The sequence below is a fragment of the Aplidium turbinatum genome, chromosome 5, assembly GCF_918807975.1.
Source record: "Aplidium turbinatum chromosome 5, kaAplTurb1.1, whole genome shotgun sequence".
Lineage (NCBI taxonomy): Eukaryota > Metazoa > Chordata > Ascidiacea > Aplousobranchia > Polyclinidae > Aplidium > Aplidium turbinatum.
Genome location: NC_137476.1, coordinates 29,831,793 through 29,849,577, shown reverse-complemented (window position 1 = coordinate 29,849,577; position 17,785 = coordinate 29,831,793). Strand labels below are relative to the sequence as shown.

Below are 17,785 nucleotides of genomic sequence, written 5' to 3'. Positions count from 1 at the left end.
CCTTCTTCACGTATTCACAAATTCGTACTCAATCAAACCAAATAAAAAAATTTTGCATTTAAAATACTGAAAATTATTTTTAGTTTCAAGTAAACGAAGTTGTGTTTGAAGTATGACACTTGGCCTTATCCACATGCCTTGCGAGAGTTTTTTCATTTATACTTTCAGGTTTTTACAGGGTTAGGTTTCGGTGGTAAAGATGTTATTCTTTACCACATGAGATTGTTATGATCTTTTCAAAAATTCGAACAAGTAAATTGTTCCCTGTTTAGCTGAGAAAAATTTCAATCTGTTTTCAATTGTGATTCTCACGATGAACAGAAACAAAGGCACTGTAGGACGTAGGTTGCTATTGTGCTGCTATCCTGCTAATGGATAGCATTGTTTTTATTCTTTATTGCATTATGGACATTGGACACCAATGCAATGATTGACATTGGTTTTGCAGTATTCGAGCGGCATTGTGTGTGATGAAAGTATCAAAAGGACATAGAACAGTTTTCCTTTTGTTTGGTAGTGAACTGTGAAGCGATTAATTCATGCGAAAATCGAAAAGCAATTTTGAATTCGCTGATGCGATTTCACAGAAGCAAAATGGCGCGAAAAGAAACGTCATTTTTTACCCTTGCTCTTTGAAACATAATCTTCGACGCGCCCTGTTAATGGTTTTAACAGGCGACAAAGCTGTAATGCAAGAGTCTGTTAGTTGTTTTTGTTCAGTTTGTTCGCAACAACAACTCGTTTTTTGATTGGTTGGCGAGAATCGACTCGTGCGAAAATCTTGTTATCCCTTTGTCCAAACAGGACGAACTTGACAGTTCGCTGTTATTTCGACGAGTGAAATGCAGCAGTTTCAGGAAACTTGCCTGAACGCACTATGAAAATTATGACTTAAGACTTTTGTTAACGCCTTATTTAAACAATTAATCTGGGTGTGTTAAATCTTAAATCCAGAACTACATAAACTGACATTTTTTATTTTCAAAACAAAGACTTTCTTGGCTAACAGTTTCCTTTCAACATAAGCCCGAAGCACCCTATGTGCGTTGTTTCATCAAGCATTCCTCTGTTGTCAAATAAACTACAATTGGGTTTGTCAACCCTTGCTGTAGGCTATAGCCTAGTATACAATCAGATAGACAACGTTTCCAAGTTAGTAGCGTGGTCCCTTGATTATATGTGTAGTCGTAATTACTCTCAAAAAGTAATCTAAATATTTTTCAAGAGATTTAAACTTTTGGCAATTGAAAACAGTCCAGGGGCGCAAAAAAGCAATCAATCTTTTTGGGGACATTATCTTATTTCAGTAGCACAAACGTAAAGTTAATTTCTTGACACTAGCTCACTCTTGAGCCTCTACCGACGACAGTTTGGGCAATCCAAACTTATTGGACGACAACACCTTTCTGATATAGAAAACGATTTGCAAATCTCATGTGCTTGCCTTTTAATAAAAAAACCGTTACAAGTTGTGGTAGACTATCACCCTCTCCACTACAACTATTTTGACCTCCAACACCAACCTCTCATTGTTTGGGTACCTCATTCCCGGTCTCCGCAAAGGTTGGTTGAGGTCACCAATTTGGGTTAAGTTGACCATGTAATTGATCTTGTTGTATGTTTTCTATCGTTGTAAGCTTTTGATGCAAACAGAGCACTCCCATATCAGCATGTTAATTAAACAATGTATATTAAAAGAGTATAAGAAATAGCATTGCCGTATCTACGGCATTCTAATTGTAAAATCATTAAGTCCTACAATAATTATTTGTGATGTGTTCGTTGTATTATCGTATCGGCTATTATCATCTTTTTACGTAGATTATTATCTTTTTTTCCTGTGCATTGATTTATACTTTAATACTTTTTGTCATAACAATGTAGGAAAGGCACACTGGTGTGATATTCTAGCCAAGGAATCTTCTGTGACAGAACGAAAATGAAAGAGAAAAATACAGCAATACCTTAGCGACCTCTAGCGATGTAAAGCCCGATGTGTTGAATTGGAATATTTGAAAAATATAGCCTACCATTGTCGAATGGTAAAATGAATGAATAAATGATTGTCAAATAAATAAAAAAGTGGAACAGTTTTTAATTAAGCTCCACAAGCAAACATGAAGCACATAACTATCCTGTCTCTAGTTAAACCATCCCTATATTTGGTGTTGAAAAGCAGCGATCTTCCTGGCGTCAGCACTACCTAACTACTCACTATAGAACAGCGAGCATTGTGTTTCGCTAACCATACCGGCGTAGCCTCCACACTAGTCATCAAGACTTTTCCAAAAACATGTGTTTCTCGGCAGTCGAGTGTAGCAGGAACTCAGCGATAGACACGTGTTTCGCCCATGAGGCTGGGCTCATTGTGGCAGGAACTAGTAGTGCGGTACTGATGAGCCCAGCCTCATTTGCAAAACACATGTCTATCGCTGAGTTCCTGCTGCACTCGACTGCCGAGAAACACCTATCTCTGGTATTGCTTAGCTGAACACTCGGCCATTAAGAACTTTAAACAAAACATAGCCTAATATTGATAAAAACAAAAAGGTTTAGAGATAAAAGAATACCAGGCCAACTAACTGAGCGCTATATTTATTACAATTTAAAAGAAATCGAATTCAAAGTGGATTCGGAACAAGCAACTCATATGAGGCAGAAAACACCAAGTCTCCAAGTCGTTGATCTAGCTGCAACAATCACTTTATATAAAAAAGCGTTTTGGGTACATACACAGTATACTTGTTCTGGGTGCATAAGCAAAAAGGTAAGCTCACACCTTCGGCTTTAAATCCCATACGAAAATAACAATGAGCTTATATTTTATTGTAAATTTCCCGAAATAACGTTAAAATGTTCCCGCTTTGTCAAGTTGATAAAAAATCCTGGGAATTGAATCTTCTTGTGTGGTATAGTGATAGTTGATAGGCCTACCTTTTTGGGCGCCTCATTGTAGGAGTGTAGTGTTTTGTTGAATGAAGTTCCTTGTTTGGTTCAGTAGGGACTTTATGCTGATTGCTCACACTGGCCCAAGGTTAAGTGACGCTTCTACTTTTAAGAAAAAAAAATAAAACGGTTTGATCGTACGGAACGAACAAAATGGACTGTTTTGATTGGTTTGGTTTTGAATCCTTATCCTCGGACTGACAAAGCCTTGATAGGTTATTCCTGGTAGTTTCGAATACTTGTAGTGTAGAGGCTCTTGACGCAGGGCCGGTTACCGAGATTGGCAGAGTGAAGTTTTCCGATTGTTGAAGTGTTGTTGCCAGGGAATTATTCCATTCACTAGGTGCCGCTGAATAGAGAACAGTCCTGAAAGTGCGTTGCTTAAGCGCACACCTCGAGAGGCGAACCAGCGCCGCGTGATCTTGAGCCGGGTGCGTAACCACTATGTATAAATAAATGTGTGCAGGTTATTTTTATTTTATTTCATTTCACATGCTGTTTAGCATAAAAGCATGTTGCACGATCCTACACAAAGCAACTCTAAAGGTTTCAAATGAATAGCTTGCTTGGTAGGCCTACTTTAGTGAAACTACTGTAAAACAATGATGCTAATTTTCTCCCTTGCTACGAGAAGCTTCTGCGATGTAGAGCACGCCTGATTGGGTCATCTCCTCCGATCGTGTTTTACTTCTGGCACGGGATGATGTAGTCGAACTGCCTCTACTGAACGTGGAAACTTTGGACGTTCTCTGCAAATAAAATTAACCCTAAATACTTTTTTCTCGTTAGCAGTCTCGATTAAACAATTACACTAGGGGCAGGGCCGGATTTAGCTGATGGGGGCCCAGGGCACTTTTAAATCGGGGGACCCCTTGCAAAACAATTTTTCGCTCCTACGGCGCGAAAAATCATCTCTACGTCTACAGTAGCATCAGTCCAGTACTACACAGCATTTTGCAGAAACTTTAAAGGTCAAAAGGAAAAAAATAACATAAAATCACATTTTTTCCACATAGGGGGGCCCTTCAAAAGTCGGGGGGCCCGGGGCAACTGCCCCCTCTGCCCCCCCTAAATCTGGGCCTGACTAGGGGTACACCTTTTCCCACAATTTTGCAAGCTGAGCGATATCCTTTAAAATTATTGAGTTTTAAGGGATATTTGCACAGAACTGAAATTGCAAAAGCCTTCTTAAAAGTATGATGTTTAAATGCATGACATCTTACAAAAATTGCTACCGTGTAGAAAATGCGGTTGTAGATAAGCGACAAGGTAGGCTCTGTGTTTTACTTTATTGCAAGCAATTGTTTTACAACATAGTCACAGTGTTATTATTGTGTCTTATGCATGACGTACTACATAAAGGCCAAGACATTGCATAATGAGATTATTAAAAATGGGGGCAATTTTAATTTTTTTTCTTGAATGTTCTGATTATTACTACTGTAAGTCGGGCTATTAGCCTAATTCTATATTAAAGGTTATTTATGCGTATCAGCCTTGTCCCGATGTTGATTTGTTCATAAGGCTTAATAAATGACGCACTACTTTTCACACGTTAACAATTAATACTTTAAATAAACGAGTTTTGGCTACGAGTAGCTGGAGCATTGTTTTTTTGGTACTTCTGCCGATAATCGTACTAGTTTCGTTTGCCGTTTTCACCCTTAAAGGTCATTGTTTTTTTAACTTTTGCTGATGATGTTATCACTTTTATAAATATCACAGTATTATCATGGCTGTCCCATCGCAATTTTCAAGGTTGATGTGGTACAGTATCAGTATAACGAACGATTTAATTGTATTTTCCTCTTACAAGTTTGTGGTGGGCCGGCTTGATACAAGATTAAATAATATATCAATTTTAAACAAAACGAGTAGCCTACGGTAGCCTACTTGGCGGCTAATTTCAACTTTTTGTAGACTTTTAGTAACAATATATTGATCTTTCAAAGCTGCCATAGCTTCAATTTCAGTGTTAAATATTAACGTTCAATGCCCCTCCGAATGAAGACAGTGGTATTTATGACCTTGCCATCTGCCCCCAGTTTTAACAATCCAATTGTACGTTGTCTTGGCCTCCATGTAGTACGTCATGGTTTCATGTCATTGTGCTTGTGTGATGCACATGTAGGCCAACTAACGTTTTATCACCGACAAGTAATAATGTCTATTTAATTCAAATTACTGTGGATAGAAATGATGTATTCCGTCGCGCTTACCCTAATCAAAGCACCAACAGCGTTCTGTTTTGCCCGAACCTTGGCCTTTGCTTCTACAGATTTGATATGTAGGTATATCACAGCAGCAGTGAGAAAAATTGCAAAAATTAAAACCGAAAGCGATGCTGAAAGAACAATTACTGAGAAAGAGGTATCTAAAAATACAAAAATTCATTAGTAAGTTTACTGTGACGCATCCTTGTGTAACCAACAAAGCAGCAATTAAAAGTAAGTACAATGTCCTATCTTAGTTTTGTTGGCTCTTTTCTTTTCACAAAGATAAGAGTTAAACTGACTGGTAAAGTCGGTGGCTGAAAGTCTGTCGCAGAATTAGTAATGCGGTACTGACAAGCGATACTTTAAGAAAAAAATGACTCCTTCCACGAGAGAAGTAAAACCGAAGCTAATCTTTAAAGAAGGTGAAAATGAAAAGCTCAAAAACTGGAGACCGATCTCTCTTCACAATACTGTCTACAACATTTTGAGTAAAATCTTTTGCAACAGACTCTTACTCATGATTACAAACCTGATTTATATCAGAAATGTGGATTGCCAAGCCACAGAATAGAGCAATTAGAGCATGTCACAATGAACATACAAGCAGCCCTGGAAGCATCTCACACACACAACACAGAGACTTGTATATCTTAATACCTGACTTCGAAAAACCTTTGGTAGAGTAAGTTACTCTTTTCTCTATGGAATCCGAAACTCGGCGTGAAACCTATTGTTCATGATGACTACCTGTCTTTGGTTTACAACAAAACAAAAAGCAAGGTAGAAATAAATGGAGCCTAACCAAACGAATAAACGTCAAAAGGGGCATTTAACAGAGATGCCCCCTTATTAAGCATGCTCTATTTCATAATCTGTGCTAATGCTTACCCGTCGCATAGAAAAAAACTAATTTATCAACGGTTTTCGCTTTTTCAAGCTTACAATCAAAGTACAACAGTATGCGGACACCACATTCATAACAAGAGACGTTTCATCTCTTAAAGAAATCAACAAAGAACTAGCCTTTCAGAAAGTGTATCAGCGAAAGACGCAGATCCTGGAGTCCAAACCTGATCTGGCTCACCAAGCTCAGCAGCTTTCCTGATGCAGTTATCTTGAACAACACCAAGATCCGGAGAATTTGTCTAGGAACAAACAAAACAGAACTGGATAAAATGAACTGGCAGACGACCATCAGAAAAAAAATAGACGATCGCCAACATCCACAAACCACGAAGACTCCCCCTCAATGAAAAGATCTCCGTTATCAACACTTTTTTGGTCCCTGTCAGTTTGTATCTGAGTAGTGCTGATGCTAACACAACAACACCTCAAAGACTTCAACAAAATCCTCTTCAACTTCCTCTGGTATCCTTCGCCATTCCAACATTTCCAGAAAAGCGAAACAAGTCCTCCTAGCAATGATGGAGGCATCAACATGGTGGTCATTCAATCCAAATTTCAAACAAGCGGCATTGACAAAATTCGTCATCTCCTTCATATTATGTATCCGTATCTGGCACGAATAATTTGAGTTACAGAACGAGGCACATGAGTCCTCTTTTGTTTTTAAACAGCTTTCCGCCATGACCCCAATTCTAATATGTATGCAGACATCTTCAAGACTTTTTGCAAACTGATAGGCATTAAACACAAATGGGAAAACACCTCCTATAAAAACATTTACCTTCATCTGAAAACCCAAAATGAAACAAGATTGACAAGGTTGACCAACATGGACAAAAGATTCCTTGAAACAAGATTCTTCTGAGAAACAAGAAAATACTCAAATTCCTCCTTCCACCTTACCTATTCTCCACCTCCGATGGAATAGCTCATGGAGGATACAAAAGGGGTGAGTTCGAAAGATTACTACAATCCAGTAGGATCACAAACTGCAAACTCTGCAGAAAACCTGACAACAATGTGGACCACGTCCTCACCGAGTGCTCCCTTGCACTAAGAATATTGATTGATTGAATCTTTATTCTCGGACTGGGAAAGCTTCTTGAAGAGCTTAATCCTAGCAGTTTGCATACTTGTGGAGGCTTTAAACCACTGACTCAGGCCCGGTCACCTAGATTGACAGAGTGAAGTTTCTGATTGTTGAAGTCTTGTTGCCGGGGAATTATTCCATTCATTAGATGCCGCTGAATAGAGAGCAGTCCTTAACGTGCGTTGCTCAAGCGCACACCCCTGAGAATCGAACCAGCGCCGCTTGATCTTGAAGCTTCTTCGTTCCAGAAATCACGCGCTAACCAACTGAGCTATCGGGGCGGACAATATGGCGAATATGGAACTGCGTGAAACAACAAAATTTTGACTTAACTAAAGAAAACCTCAAAATAACGAAGGCATGACCTTCTACAATCAGTTCCTCGGCTGACAAAAGAAGAACCCAATACTTTTGATCACGATGAATGTCGCCAAGCATAGCATCCTCCAAAGTAAAATTTCTCTGGATATTGGCAACACATATATGTTATATATCGAACACAAAGCGGTGATCATAAAAAAAAAACATAACACAAAAGCATAACATTTCTTTGTCATCTGACATTTCCCTTCCTTCTAAATATCTTCTTACGGTCACAAGAAAGAAGAACCAGTCGACCCCCTCTTTTCAATTGCCCCTCTCAGCCGTCCTTGATGGTAGGAATGACTGATCGCAACGGTGGGTCTCACTAACTCAGTACGGTCGTAAAACATCTTTGAAAAATCTTAGGCAGCTATGGGTGTAATTATTCATCTTTAGCCGGCCCCTCTCACTCATCTGAAACTGCCCGATGCTGGAAGAGTGATTGCAGCTGGAAATTGTTAGCCGTCCCTCTTTCTCGTCCCACTTGCCCTGAAATGACAAGAATGCATCGGCCCATCCAAAGAAGACTCTGGAGTCAGAAAAAAAGCTACCCTTCCTTTGGCTGGTACTCTCCGGCATCTCAGCCAAATGAGATGTCAGACTGCAGTGGTTCTTTTTTAACACGCTTGTGCCCTTCTTCAAACGAGCACCAAGAAGAAACCCATACACACACAAATCATCTAAAAATAAAAACTTTACCAAAACGTGCTAGTTATCGAGCTTGACCCGCCTTTTCTTACTCTGCTCCAACATCAGCAAAAGGAAAGTTGAGATAGGTAGATAAGTTTGAGGCAGCCAATAACCTTTTTTTTTTTATATACCTACAGATTACCATCAACCGCGTTGGGTTCCTTCGGTCAGAGTAAGTCTCTCGCCCCCCTGGTAAGTATTTTCTATGTAAGTGTGGTGTGCCTGCTGAGTGTTTGGGTGTGTGGACGGCTCCCGGATCGAACGCTTTAATGATGAGTTAGCTAACAATTCCATTTGCTATGGAAAAAATGTAGACCTGCAAGGTGCAGTTGTATTCCCTTTGACCTCTGAGCATTGCACAAAAAAAATATATTGACGATAGTCATGGGTGAAACACGATGCCTATCGCTGTCAATTCTTGCTACAATCAGCTGCCGAGAAACATATCGTTGATGGGATGGTCTAAATGGCTAACGTGGAAGCTACACCGTTTTGGCTAGCAAATTGCAATTGCTCGCTTTACTTGTGAGTACTCAACCTTGTGCGGATAGCCGGGAAGAACGCTTTCTTCTTCACAACAGCTAAAACTGAGATGTCGATTCAAAGTGTACGGAAAAGAGATAACGATTATTCTCCAATTTACACAACATTAAAGATACTGGAAAGTTGCTGGAAACAAACTTGAAACAAATACATTTATTTTCACACTTGTCAGTTCAATCATAAACAGCTAAAAATCGATTTCTAATTGCCAGTAGCTAGATTATGTTCTCATTGTTCAGTTAAGCTTGAGGTAAGATATTTAATTTCCGGAATTGGAAATACACCTTTTGCAAATATCACCAATACAACTTTTCCTTTCTTAAGATATACTTTTGAACTGTTTCTGTTTCCAATAGTTATAAAATATATTTTTTCTAAAATTTGATCAAAATAAACCCTCTATTATATGTTCAGAAGTGGAAAAAACTAACTGAAAAAGGCGATCTGGTACTAAGACACTTCCTCAAATGGGCGGTCTGCTTAATACAGAATACAAAAAACTATTAATTTGTTTTCTATTGTATGTTAGAACGAACCTGAATCCAAGCCCAGGAATAACTCATAGCAAATCGGAAGATCAAGATCGGTGTTTAAAGTGACATTAGTAAATTCAATGTCGAAATCAATACTGGACGCTGGGAAACATGGAGACATTGGAAAACTAAACAATGCAAAAATATATGTTTTAGAAGAAAATAAATAAAACATGTTTTACTTTACAAAGGTTTCTTATGAAATTGTATTTTGCACTCTATACTTCAAAATACACGTTACCATGGCTACCTAAAAATACGGCCTGATTGGTCACATTTTGCAGAAAATTAGAGATTTTGCTAACTTTTGGCAAATATTTAAATACATTTTTCTAAAAATTGTATTTTTACGCTTTCTTTGCTGTTTTTCCCAGATGACACAATAGGTTTTAACTTCTTCACATGTTGAAAAACAAAGAAAATTTGATTTCGAAGATTTTATTCAGACTATTAATTTTTAATAACAGTCTGATTCAGCGTTTTTCAACTTACTTTTTCTCATTTGCTATTGCTTCCCCAAGGCAACAAAACGCTTTTATATTATTAGGAGACAGCAAACAGTAAAAAAATCTCAGAAAATGTAAGTCAAACACTAGCATTAGCTGTAGTCAAAATCTGCAAAATGTGACAAATCATGCCGCATCTCTAGGTGGCCATGACGTTACTAACACCAACAAACAACTTCTCAATAGTGCACAAACAGGATACATTATACACATTTTATGATTGATGTTTTTTTAATTTGAAATGCTATTTTTTCTTGTTTTTTTAAACCATATGGCAATTACAGGCATTATTTCTAGAGGTTAAAAAGTTTTTACTTTTTTCATCATAAAAAAAAAACTTTGTCAGTTTCGAACTAGTGTCTTGTTGATGATGATGGTGTCTGTTCGATTATGAACTGTTAACTGTAAAAACATAGTAACATATCGAATAATAAGGCAACTTTCTGGTATTCTTTGAGAAGATGAAAAATTAATGAAGCAAACAAACTAGTGGAAAAAGAACTAGTTTCTTTTTTTGCCTTTTCAAATTTGCATGAAATATGTTTCTGCCGTCTACTCGTACCCTCCTTCAAGTATTTTAAAAATGGATTCACGTTGCGTAAAACTTAAAACTGGCAAAAAAGGTTAGCCAAATGGCTAAAACAGGGGTGACGAACTTTTTTGCGGTCGCGGGCCACTTTGTCAATAACACATGAGTTATCGGGCCACACAACTTTTTAATCGTAACCTACTATTAAAACTTTTAGAAGCGACTCAAGATATTATTCATGAAAAGTAACAAACAGCAGATGAAAGTAATAAAACCCACACAGTTGAAAGTATCTTTAGCAGAATCGAAACATACAACAGTACAAATAAAAACAAATCAACTTGAGCAAAAATGATAGAGCAACAGTACTTGCACTGATAATGAGGACAGTTTAATTTTCGAAGCGTTTGCTTTCATATGAGCATGATTTTTTTTGGCTCTATTCTTTTTGCTCATGTTGGCAAATTCTTTCGATCATTATGCTTCGAAACAACAAATCAGTTAATGAAATTTCTTTTTCAAACAACAAACAAAAGCCCATGCGAATCATACACCTGAAGCTATCTAATGCAGCATTGGTTGATTGTTTGAATCTTAATCCTCGGACTGGGAAAGCTTCTTGTAGAGCTTAATCCTGGCAGTTTCGCATACTTGTAGAGGCTTTGAATTACTGACGCAGGTCCGGTCTCCGAGATTGACAGAGTGAAGTTTCTGATTGTTGAAGTGTTGTTGACGGGGAATTATTCCATCCATTAGATGCAGCTGAATGGATTGGAGAGCAGTCCTTAACGTGCGTTGCTCAAGCGCACACCCCGAGAGTCGAACCAGCGCCGCTTGATCTTGAAGTTTCTTCGTTCCAGAAGTCACGCTCTAACCAACTGAGCTATCAGGGCGGACGTGAAAGCATAAACATTGAAGCATAAAATATTAAAAAATGGCATTGAAGCATTGAATTTTTTTGTTCAGTGAGATTATTGGAAAGTGTTTTGCTTGACTAAGCGGGCCGCAGGTTTGTCACCTCTGGGCTAAAAGATATGTGACGTGATGTTTTGACTTTGAGCTCATAATAAATCGACTTTATTTACAAAAAATCAAAACAAAATTTTAAAAAATGAATCTGATTTTAAACTAAAGATTTTGCGTCTACACGAATCACTATAGTTTAACGTAGCCCCACTTTTATTTATATTAAAAGCATCGCATCAATGTTACCTTGCGTTTTCCATAACAAAAACATTTTTGCATTGGTTGATAAATGGATTTGGTTCGATGCATGGACATTCACAGCCGTTGTTACCATTCCATGACGTAGCACAATCCTATGATGCAGAGATATAAAACGTTATCATGAAGCAATGACAAAATGAGCATCGTTGGCTGTTGGTTAATGTTTGTGTATCGTTTGCAAAGTGAGTACAACACTATGTTGGTCTCACTCCTTATTTTGTATATGAAACGTATTTTAAAAATTGTTGGAACTGCGGTTGTAAACGGAAAGCACATTATATTGAAAACTACTGCTGCATGATAAAGGTTCCAACTAAATTACAAACACCACAATGAAAGTAAGTAACCATGCTTAACGTAGCCACGAGGGTTGCCAAAATCATAGACAAAGCAAACAAGTAGCCATTAAAAATTAGCTGTTTTAGATTTTAAGTTTTGACAGTGCGTTACCAATTGTTACTTTGTGTTTAATGTTACTTTGATCGGACTGGAAGCAAATAAATTAACTTACACTTAAAACAATATTCCAGCTAAGGCTTATATTGCTTTTACCTTTAACTCATTTAAGCAAGTGCAAGGAGGTAAATCCGCAAATAAAATGTTTCCACAACTAACTGGGAATATGGTTCGGAGCACTACAAATGTGTTGGTGTCAGGAACTGACGCCAACAAAAAGTCAAAACAGTTTTCTCCGCCATCAGGCTTTATTACTCCTCGAAATTCGCTTCCTTTTGGAGAAAGTTTTAGCTACGTACAAAAAATACATTACAAAAATGAACAAAGCATGCAGAAATACATTAAGCGCAAAACTTATGACATAACTATTGTCATCATAGTTAAAAACATAATAAAACCACAATCCCGAAATCCAGGTAGCCTAATTGTAAATGTTCATTTTAACAATGAGTCGAAAATCAATCGACAATTATAAATGACAAATGCGTTTTAGCTTATTTTAATTTATGCTATTTACAATTTTTTATGTTGGAAACTAAGAAATATCTTTACTAAGAAAATATAATTTTGTGCAAAAAATTTAACCCTATGTGCAATCATCTGAAAAATAACTGAGTTATTAATTTATCACTTAATAAATATTTATCGTTATTAATATAAACCGTTATTAATTTATCAATTAATAAATAATGACACCGTCAAAACTCTGTGTTAGCTCCAGATTTCAAAAAATAAAAAATGTAAATACACATACAAATCTTAGAATTCCAGTATACAGTAATTACTAATCAAGTAAATTATTCCACAGTCTTTATTATGTCACTTTATCACATTTGGCTGCTTAGAAAACTAACCGCTTAAAAGGCTGAGCGTACCTCATACTGCCTTTGTATTGATCCAACCTCTCCTCTGGAGCAGCTCACACGCTGCATGACATTGTTAGATACCAATACACTGGCTATTTCTGGCTCAGCTTTTGTCAGATGTAAATGATCATCGGTGATGGTCAATTGATCCGCTATGATCATATATCCGACCGAGTTGGTCAGATAAAATCTTTAAATTAAAAGAAATAAATTCCAATTTGGCTTCGGATTTGTTAAATGGTAACGTTGTACGGAAAATAAAATAAATGAAAAAATGTCATAAAAGTCCGAAATGTACGTAAAAGTTTAAATGTTGAAATAGATACTAAAATAATGATTTTATTTTTTTGTGGGGTTCCTCGTGTTAGTAAAAAAATAGTTTGTCGGTAGTCATACTCAAATAGAATATATCTAATAGAGAAAGAAATGTACAAGCTAATAAATTAACAAGTACACTAACTCTGAAAAGAAATAATTTAAACACCCAACTCGTCTAAATGTAAGTTCAGTTCAGTGGTTTTCATTTCTGACCATCATATCAAAAACAATACACGTCAACATAGCAAAGGTCGAGACTTTAACATTGTTTTAAAATATACAGTAAAATGTCAAAAAATATATAAAAATTGCAAATAACTAAACTTACTTAACAATGCCATTGATATGATAATGTGGGTCAGTACAAATCAGTTCATCGCGTCCCAAATCAAGGCACTTCTAAGAAAAACGAACTACATCCAAAAAATACGCAGTGGTTTCTGTAAACTCTCGGGCTCTTTGGAAGGTTACAATCCCCTAACATCATGTCAGAACGGGTCCAAAAGTACCTCTAGACCCCCAGTTAACAACGCTATTACTGTACCTAAGTAAATCTAAAATGATATAAAGTCTCATCCTTTTCTAAAAATCAATAAGAGTGTAGCCTTGTTCTGTTACAATAACCAGTCATTTCACTTACTGAAGTTTTAATTAACTTAAAAGTATGATATCTAAATACAGAACATGAATACATACGTAAACAGAAAAGAACGTCATTACTCTGTGAACATAGGAACTTAACACCAGCTAACAAACTCAAGACTGCAACGAGTTGATAACACAAAACACCACGTGTACCAATAAAGAAAGAATGTCTGCGTCCGAAACAAAATAATAATGACGTCACACACGCGAATCAAAAGAGCGCAATTTCATTACAAGTAGCAGTGGGCTATAAATGGGCAATTTTTAGTTTTGCTTTAGGGACAGTTTTTTTGTGTTTCATTTAACCTATCTCAACATGAAATGACAAAATTTTTGGTCTGAGTTCCAAGAAAAAAGTGTGCAGGGCGAAAATTCAAAATGGCCACCATTTTCCCTGAAAATCACAATTTTAGCCATAATTTGGTCATTTTGGGGTATTTTTACCTGGTTGTGGTGTCTTACCCGATGTTTGTGGGGTCAGGCAATCTGTTTAAGCAATAATAAGTAGGGTTTAACTTTCACGTGTAGAGTTATGATATAGTTTGACAAAATTACCCACTTTTTTAGATATATTTTGTGGTTTTTGTTTCGAGCATCAGCAGACTACAAACTGCATGAAATTGTCCTGCCTTCAGCTAAATCAATAAAAAACTTCAAACACAAAAAGGCACTCTGTTAGGAATTAGCATCTGCAAATGCCCTTGTAAATATGAAGCCCACAACAAAAGTAACTCTGTACAGAGAAGTAGGATAATAGACGGTGATTGGCATCTATCCCACTTCGGTGATTCTCATCTTAATTTTTTTTAATGATGACTGCACTGAATATACGATGATCTCTCTATGTCCTCTCTTCATTGCATTTGAAGATAGAGACTAAATAGTTGCCTTTATTGTTGAGACGATGAAGAGACTACAGGTAGCTGCCAATGACCCTCGCTGGACTGCAGTATGTCTTTGGGAGCAGATTGATGCCCTAACGACAGCAGCCGCAAGCAAAAATCTCAAGATTGAGATATGTGTTGCAGAACAACTGGCATTAAAGCATGTGCCATATCATTTGCTTTGTAAGTCCCATACATGTGAACGGTTCGATACAGACAATCTCACAGCTATGGCTGCTCCTGAAAACAAAACTGGTCTTTGTAAGCTCATTGTCAAGAGAGAGCCAGCATTGCAGGCCTAAATCCGGAAAAAATCTGTGGTTGAAGCTACTCTGGCAGCTCTTACAAAGCTCTTAGCCCATGAGGGAGATGGCAAAACAGCATCTTTAGCAGAACAGTTTAGAGGAAGCTGGAGTATATAAGTCGTTTAACCTCTACAAAGAGCGACGTTTTACCCGACTTGAATATCAGGCAGGTGCAGTCTATGATTGCATTCCGTACATGAAGCAGTTTCTTGTCAAGACACAATAATCTTGTTAGAGCTTGTTACCTTGAGAATGATTTCATCATAGCAGGATTCAACGCACTTGCAAATTTTACATGCCAAGTGACAATTCCCTTCCTTGAATGTGTGGAACGAGCAAACCAGGATTTGTTAATTGACATCCTTCTTCAGCTCTGCAATGACCTTGCTGAAAAAAAAATACACACCCTCCGGGACTACTATGTAGAATGGACACATGTGAAAATGGAAGACAATGCTATACAAAGCGATCTTCATCATCTTCTTGGAGAAATGTGCAATTGTGCATCCAGACTGGAAAAGTAGAACTGCAGTGCAAGCGTAAGTATTGGGATGTTTATCTTAATGCTGCTCAGGCAACTCCTCTCCATACACTGGTATCCGACTAACAAAAAAACCTGCCGACACACAACTTGAATGCAGAGAGGTACTTGGTCAAATTTGGTTATCTTGCTTCACAATCGGCCAAACACTCAAACATGATGTTCAAGACAAAGAGGATCAAAGATGACCTTATGCTAGCCTGTAAGAAAGACAAATCAATGAAGTTAAGCGGCCAACCACTACTATTCTCAAACAACTAGATTTAATGGAAGTGACCTGGAGCAACAAGCAGAAAGAGAAGAAAAAGCAAAAGTTGAAAGAAAATTTACAAAAGAAAGTGAGAGCCAGTGATTTTATTAACCAACTCCTTCTGAAATGGAAAAAAAAACATGAGAGGGACCTTTTACATCTGTCCATAAAGTAAAAACTCTTGTTTCTAAAACGCCACCTTAGCTAAAGACATTCTTAAGGCAAGAAATCCAATATCAGAGAGAGTCACCCACCAACATGATGCAGAATGCAGATGTCCGCAGAGATCTTTACCAGGTCAACAAGGTATCCCAAAATGCGATGATTGAGAACCTCACTGTACTCCTTGGAAATGATTTCCAAGTTGCGGAAGCAGTAGTCTTCCTTTGTGAAGAGGAAGAGGTAAAGAGGCAGAGGGTCAGGATAAGAAAGGCCTGGTGTTCCAGCCAAACCAGTCACTTACCGTCATATGGGATGTGGGAGAAAACAAAAGATGGTACGCTGGGTTTTACCTCAACGATAATGGGGATGGAACAATTCGAGTGGAACATTTGATGCGTGCTGGCACAGGAGATGAAACTTGGCAGCGACCACCTGGCACTGATGACATTCAGGACACTATGGAGCAACAGATTATCCCTGTGACAATTTCAGGAACTTGGTTTTTTTCTCGGAGAAAAGCATGTTACATTTTAAACAATTCCCCTGAAATTGAAACTGTGTTTAAAGAAATAACACAATATAAAGGTGAAAAAAAACGATCAATTTGGTAGAAATTAGTATTAAGTCAACCTCCAATCGTCAGTGACTTTTCTGATATGCACTAACAGATTGCCTGACCTCACAAACATAGAGTTGAACACCAGAACCAGTGAAAACAAGCCCAAAATAACAAAGTTATGGCTAAAAATGTGATTTTTATGGAAAATAGCGGCCATTTTGGATTTTTGCTCTGCACACTTTTTTCTTGGATACAAGATCAAAAATTTTGTCATTTTATGTTGAGATAGGTTAAATGGAATAGAAAAAAACTGTCCCGAGTGAAAAATAACAAAAAAAGTATTTTTGACCTATGTATAGCCCACTCATATTACAAGCCTTATTTGTAAGTCAAATCGAAAAAACATTTTTAAACATATATCAACCAAAACAACTACAAAATAAAATTTGATTTGTTTAGTTTTTCTCCAAAATCAGTTTAAAGATCCATGAAGTACACCATTTCAAAATAACTTTAAATATACAGATTTACACACTTGGATCATGCAAGATGGACTCACTTATATTCTGCAGCAGCAAACACATCAGAGTACAAGTTCAAAACAATTCCTTCAAAGAAATCCAAGAAAACCGTCGCCCCAACTGCACCTGCCAACTCTCGGTTTTTTTGTGATCCTTGTCTAAGTTAATAAAAATTGTATGATTTTTTAACATTAGAAAACTAAAATAGCAATTGAATTTTCGTAATTGAAGCACTACAAAAAATGCACCAATTACATGACAGTGACATAGCTTAATAGAAAATTATAGAAAAGCAAAGGCATATGTTGGGGGGTGTAAACATTTTAATATTTCAAACAAATAATTTGTTTGAAAATATAGCTACTGAATGCAGCCAAATCTATATGAAACGTCATTCAACATCTACGTACTAGAATGTCGTTAAAACTTACTTTGTACGTAATAGCATTAAAGACCCATTTTTGGAGGGGCAAAGTAAAAATTTGCCAAGGGTGATTGCTCCCCCAAGCCCCCCGTGGCTACGTCCTTGGCACGATTAATGCAAAGTTTGCACTATGAGCCCAAAAATAAATCTAGTTTCACATTTGAATTTTCCTAGGGAAGGAAGCAATTTGTCATGTATTTTTACGTTCCTGTAACTGTTTTTGGTACACCCTTTTTGATTTTTAGATATGTTGTTATTTTATAAGTATTCTATGTTACATATTCAAAACTATTCTTTTTAATTAT

General features: G+C 37.1%; 1 protein-coding gene across 1 annotated transcript in view; it reads right to left on the bottom strand.

Annotated features, from left to right (window-relative positions):
• Positions 1–3,413: 3,413 nt before the first annotated feature.
• Positions 3,414–17,785, bottom strand: part of LOC145770815 (VWFA and cache domain-containing protein 1-like) — a 64,554-nt gene continuing 50,182 nt past the window's right edge. Inside the window, exons 19-25 of the mRNA XM_082582542.1 lie at positions 17,095–17,214; positions 12,881–13,061; positions 12,102–12,296; positions 11,535–11,641; positions 9,291–9,415; positions 5,166–5,320; positions 3,414–3,695 (exon numbers count right to left, since the gene is read on the bottom strand). Of these exons, the coding sequence (XP_082438668.1) occupies positions 3,555–3,695; positions 5,166–5,320; positions 9,291–9,415; positions 11,535–11,641; positions 12,102–12,296; positions 12,881–13,061; positions 17,095–17,214 (1,024 nt within the window). The 3' untranslated portion in view covers positions 3,414–3,554. The remainder of the gene's footprint in view (positions 3,696–5,165; positions 5,321–9,290; positions 9,416–11,534; positions 11,642–12,101; positions 12,297–12,880; positions 13,062–17,094; positions 17,215–17,785) is intronic.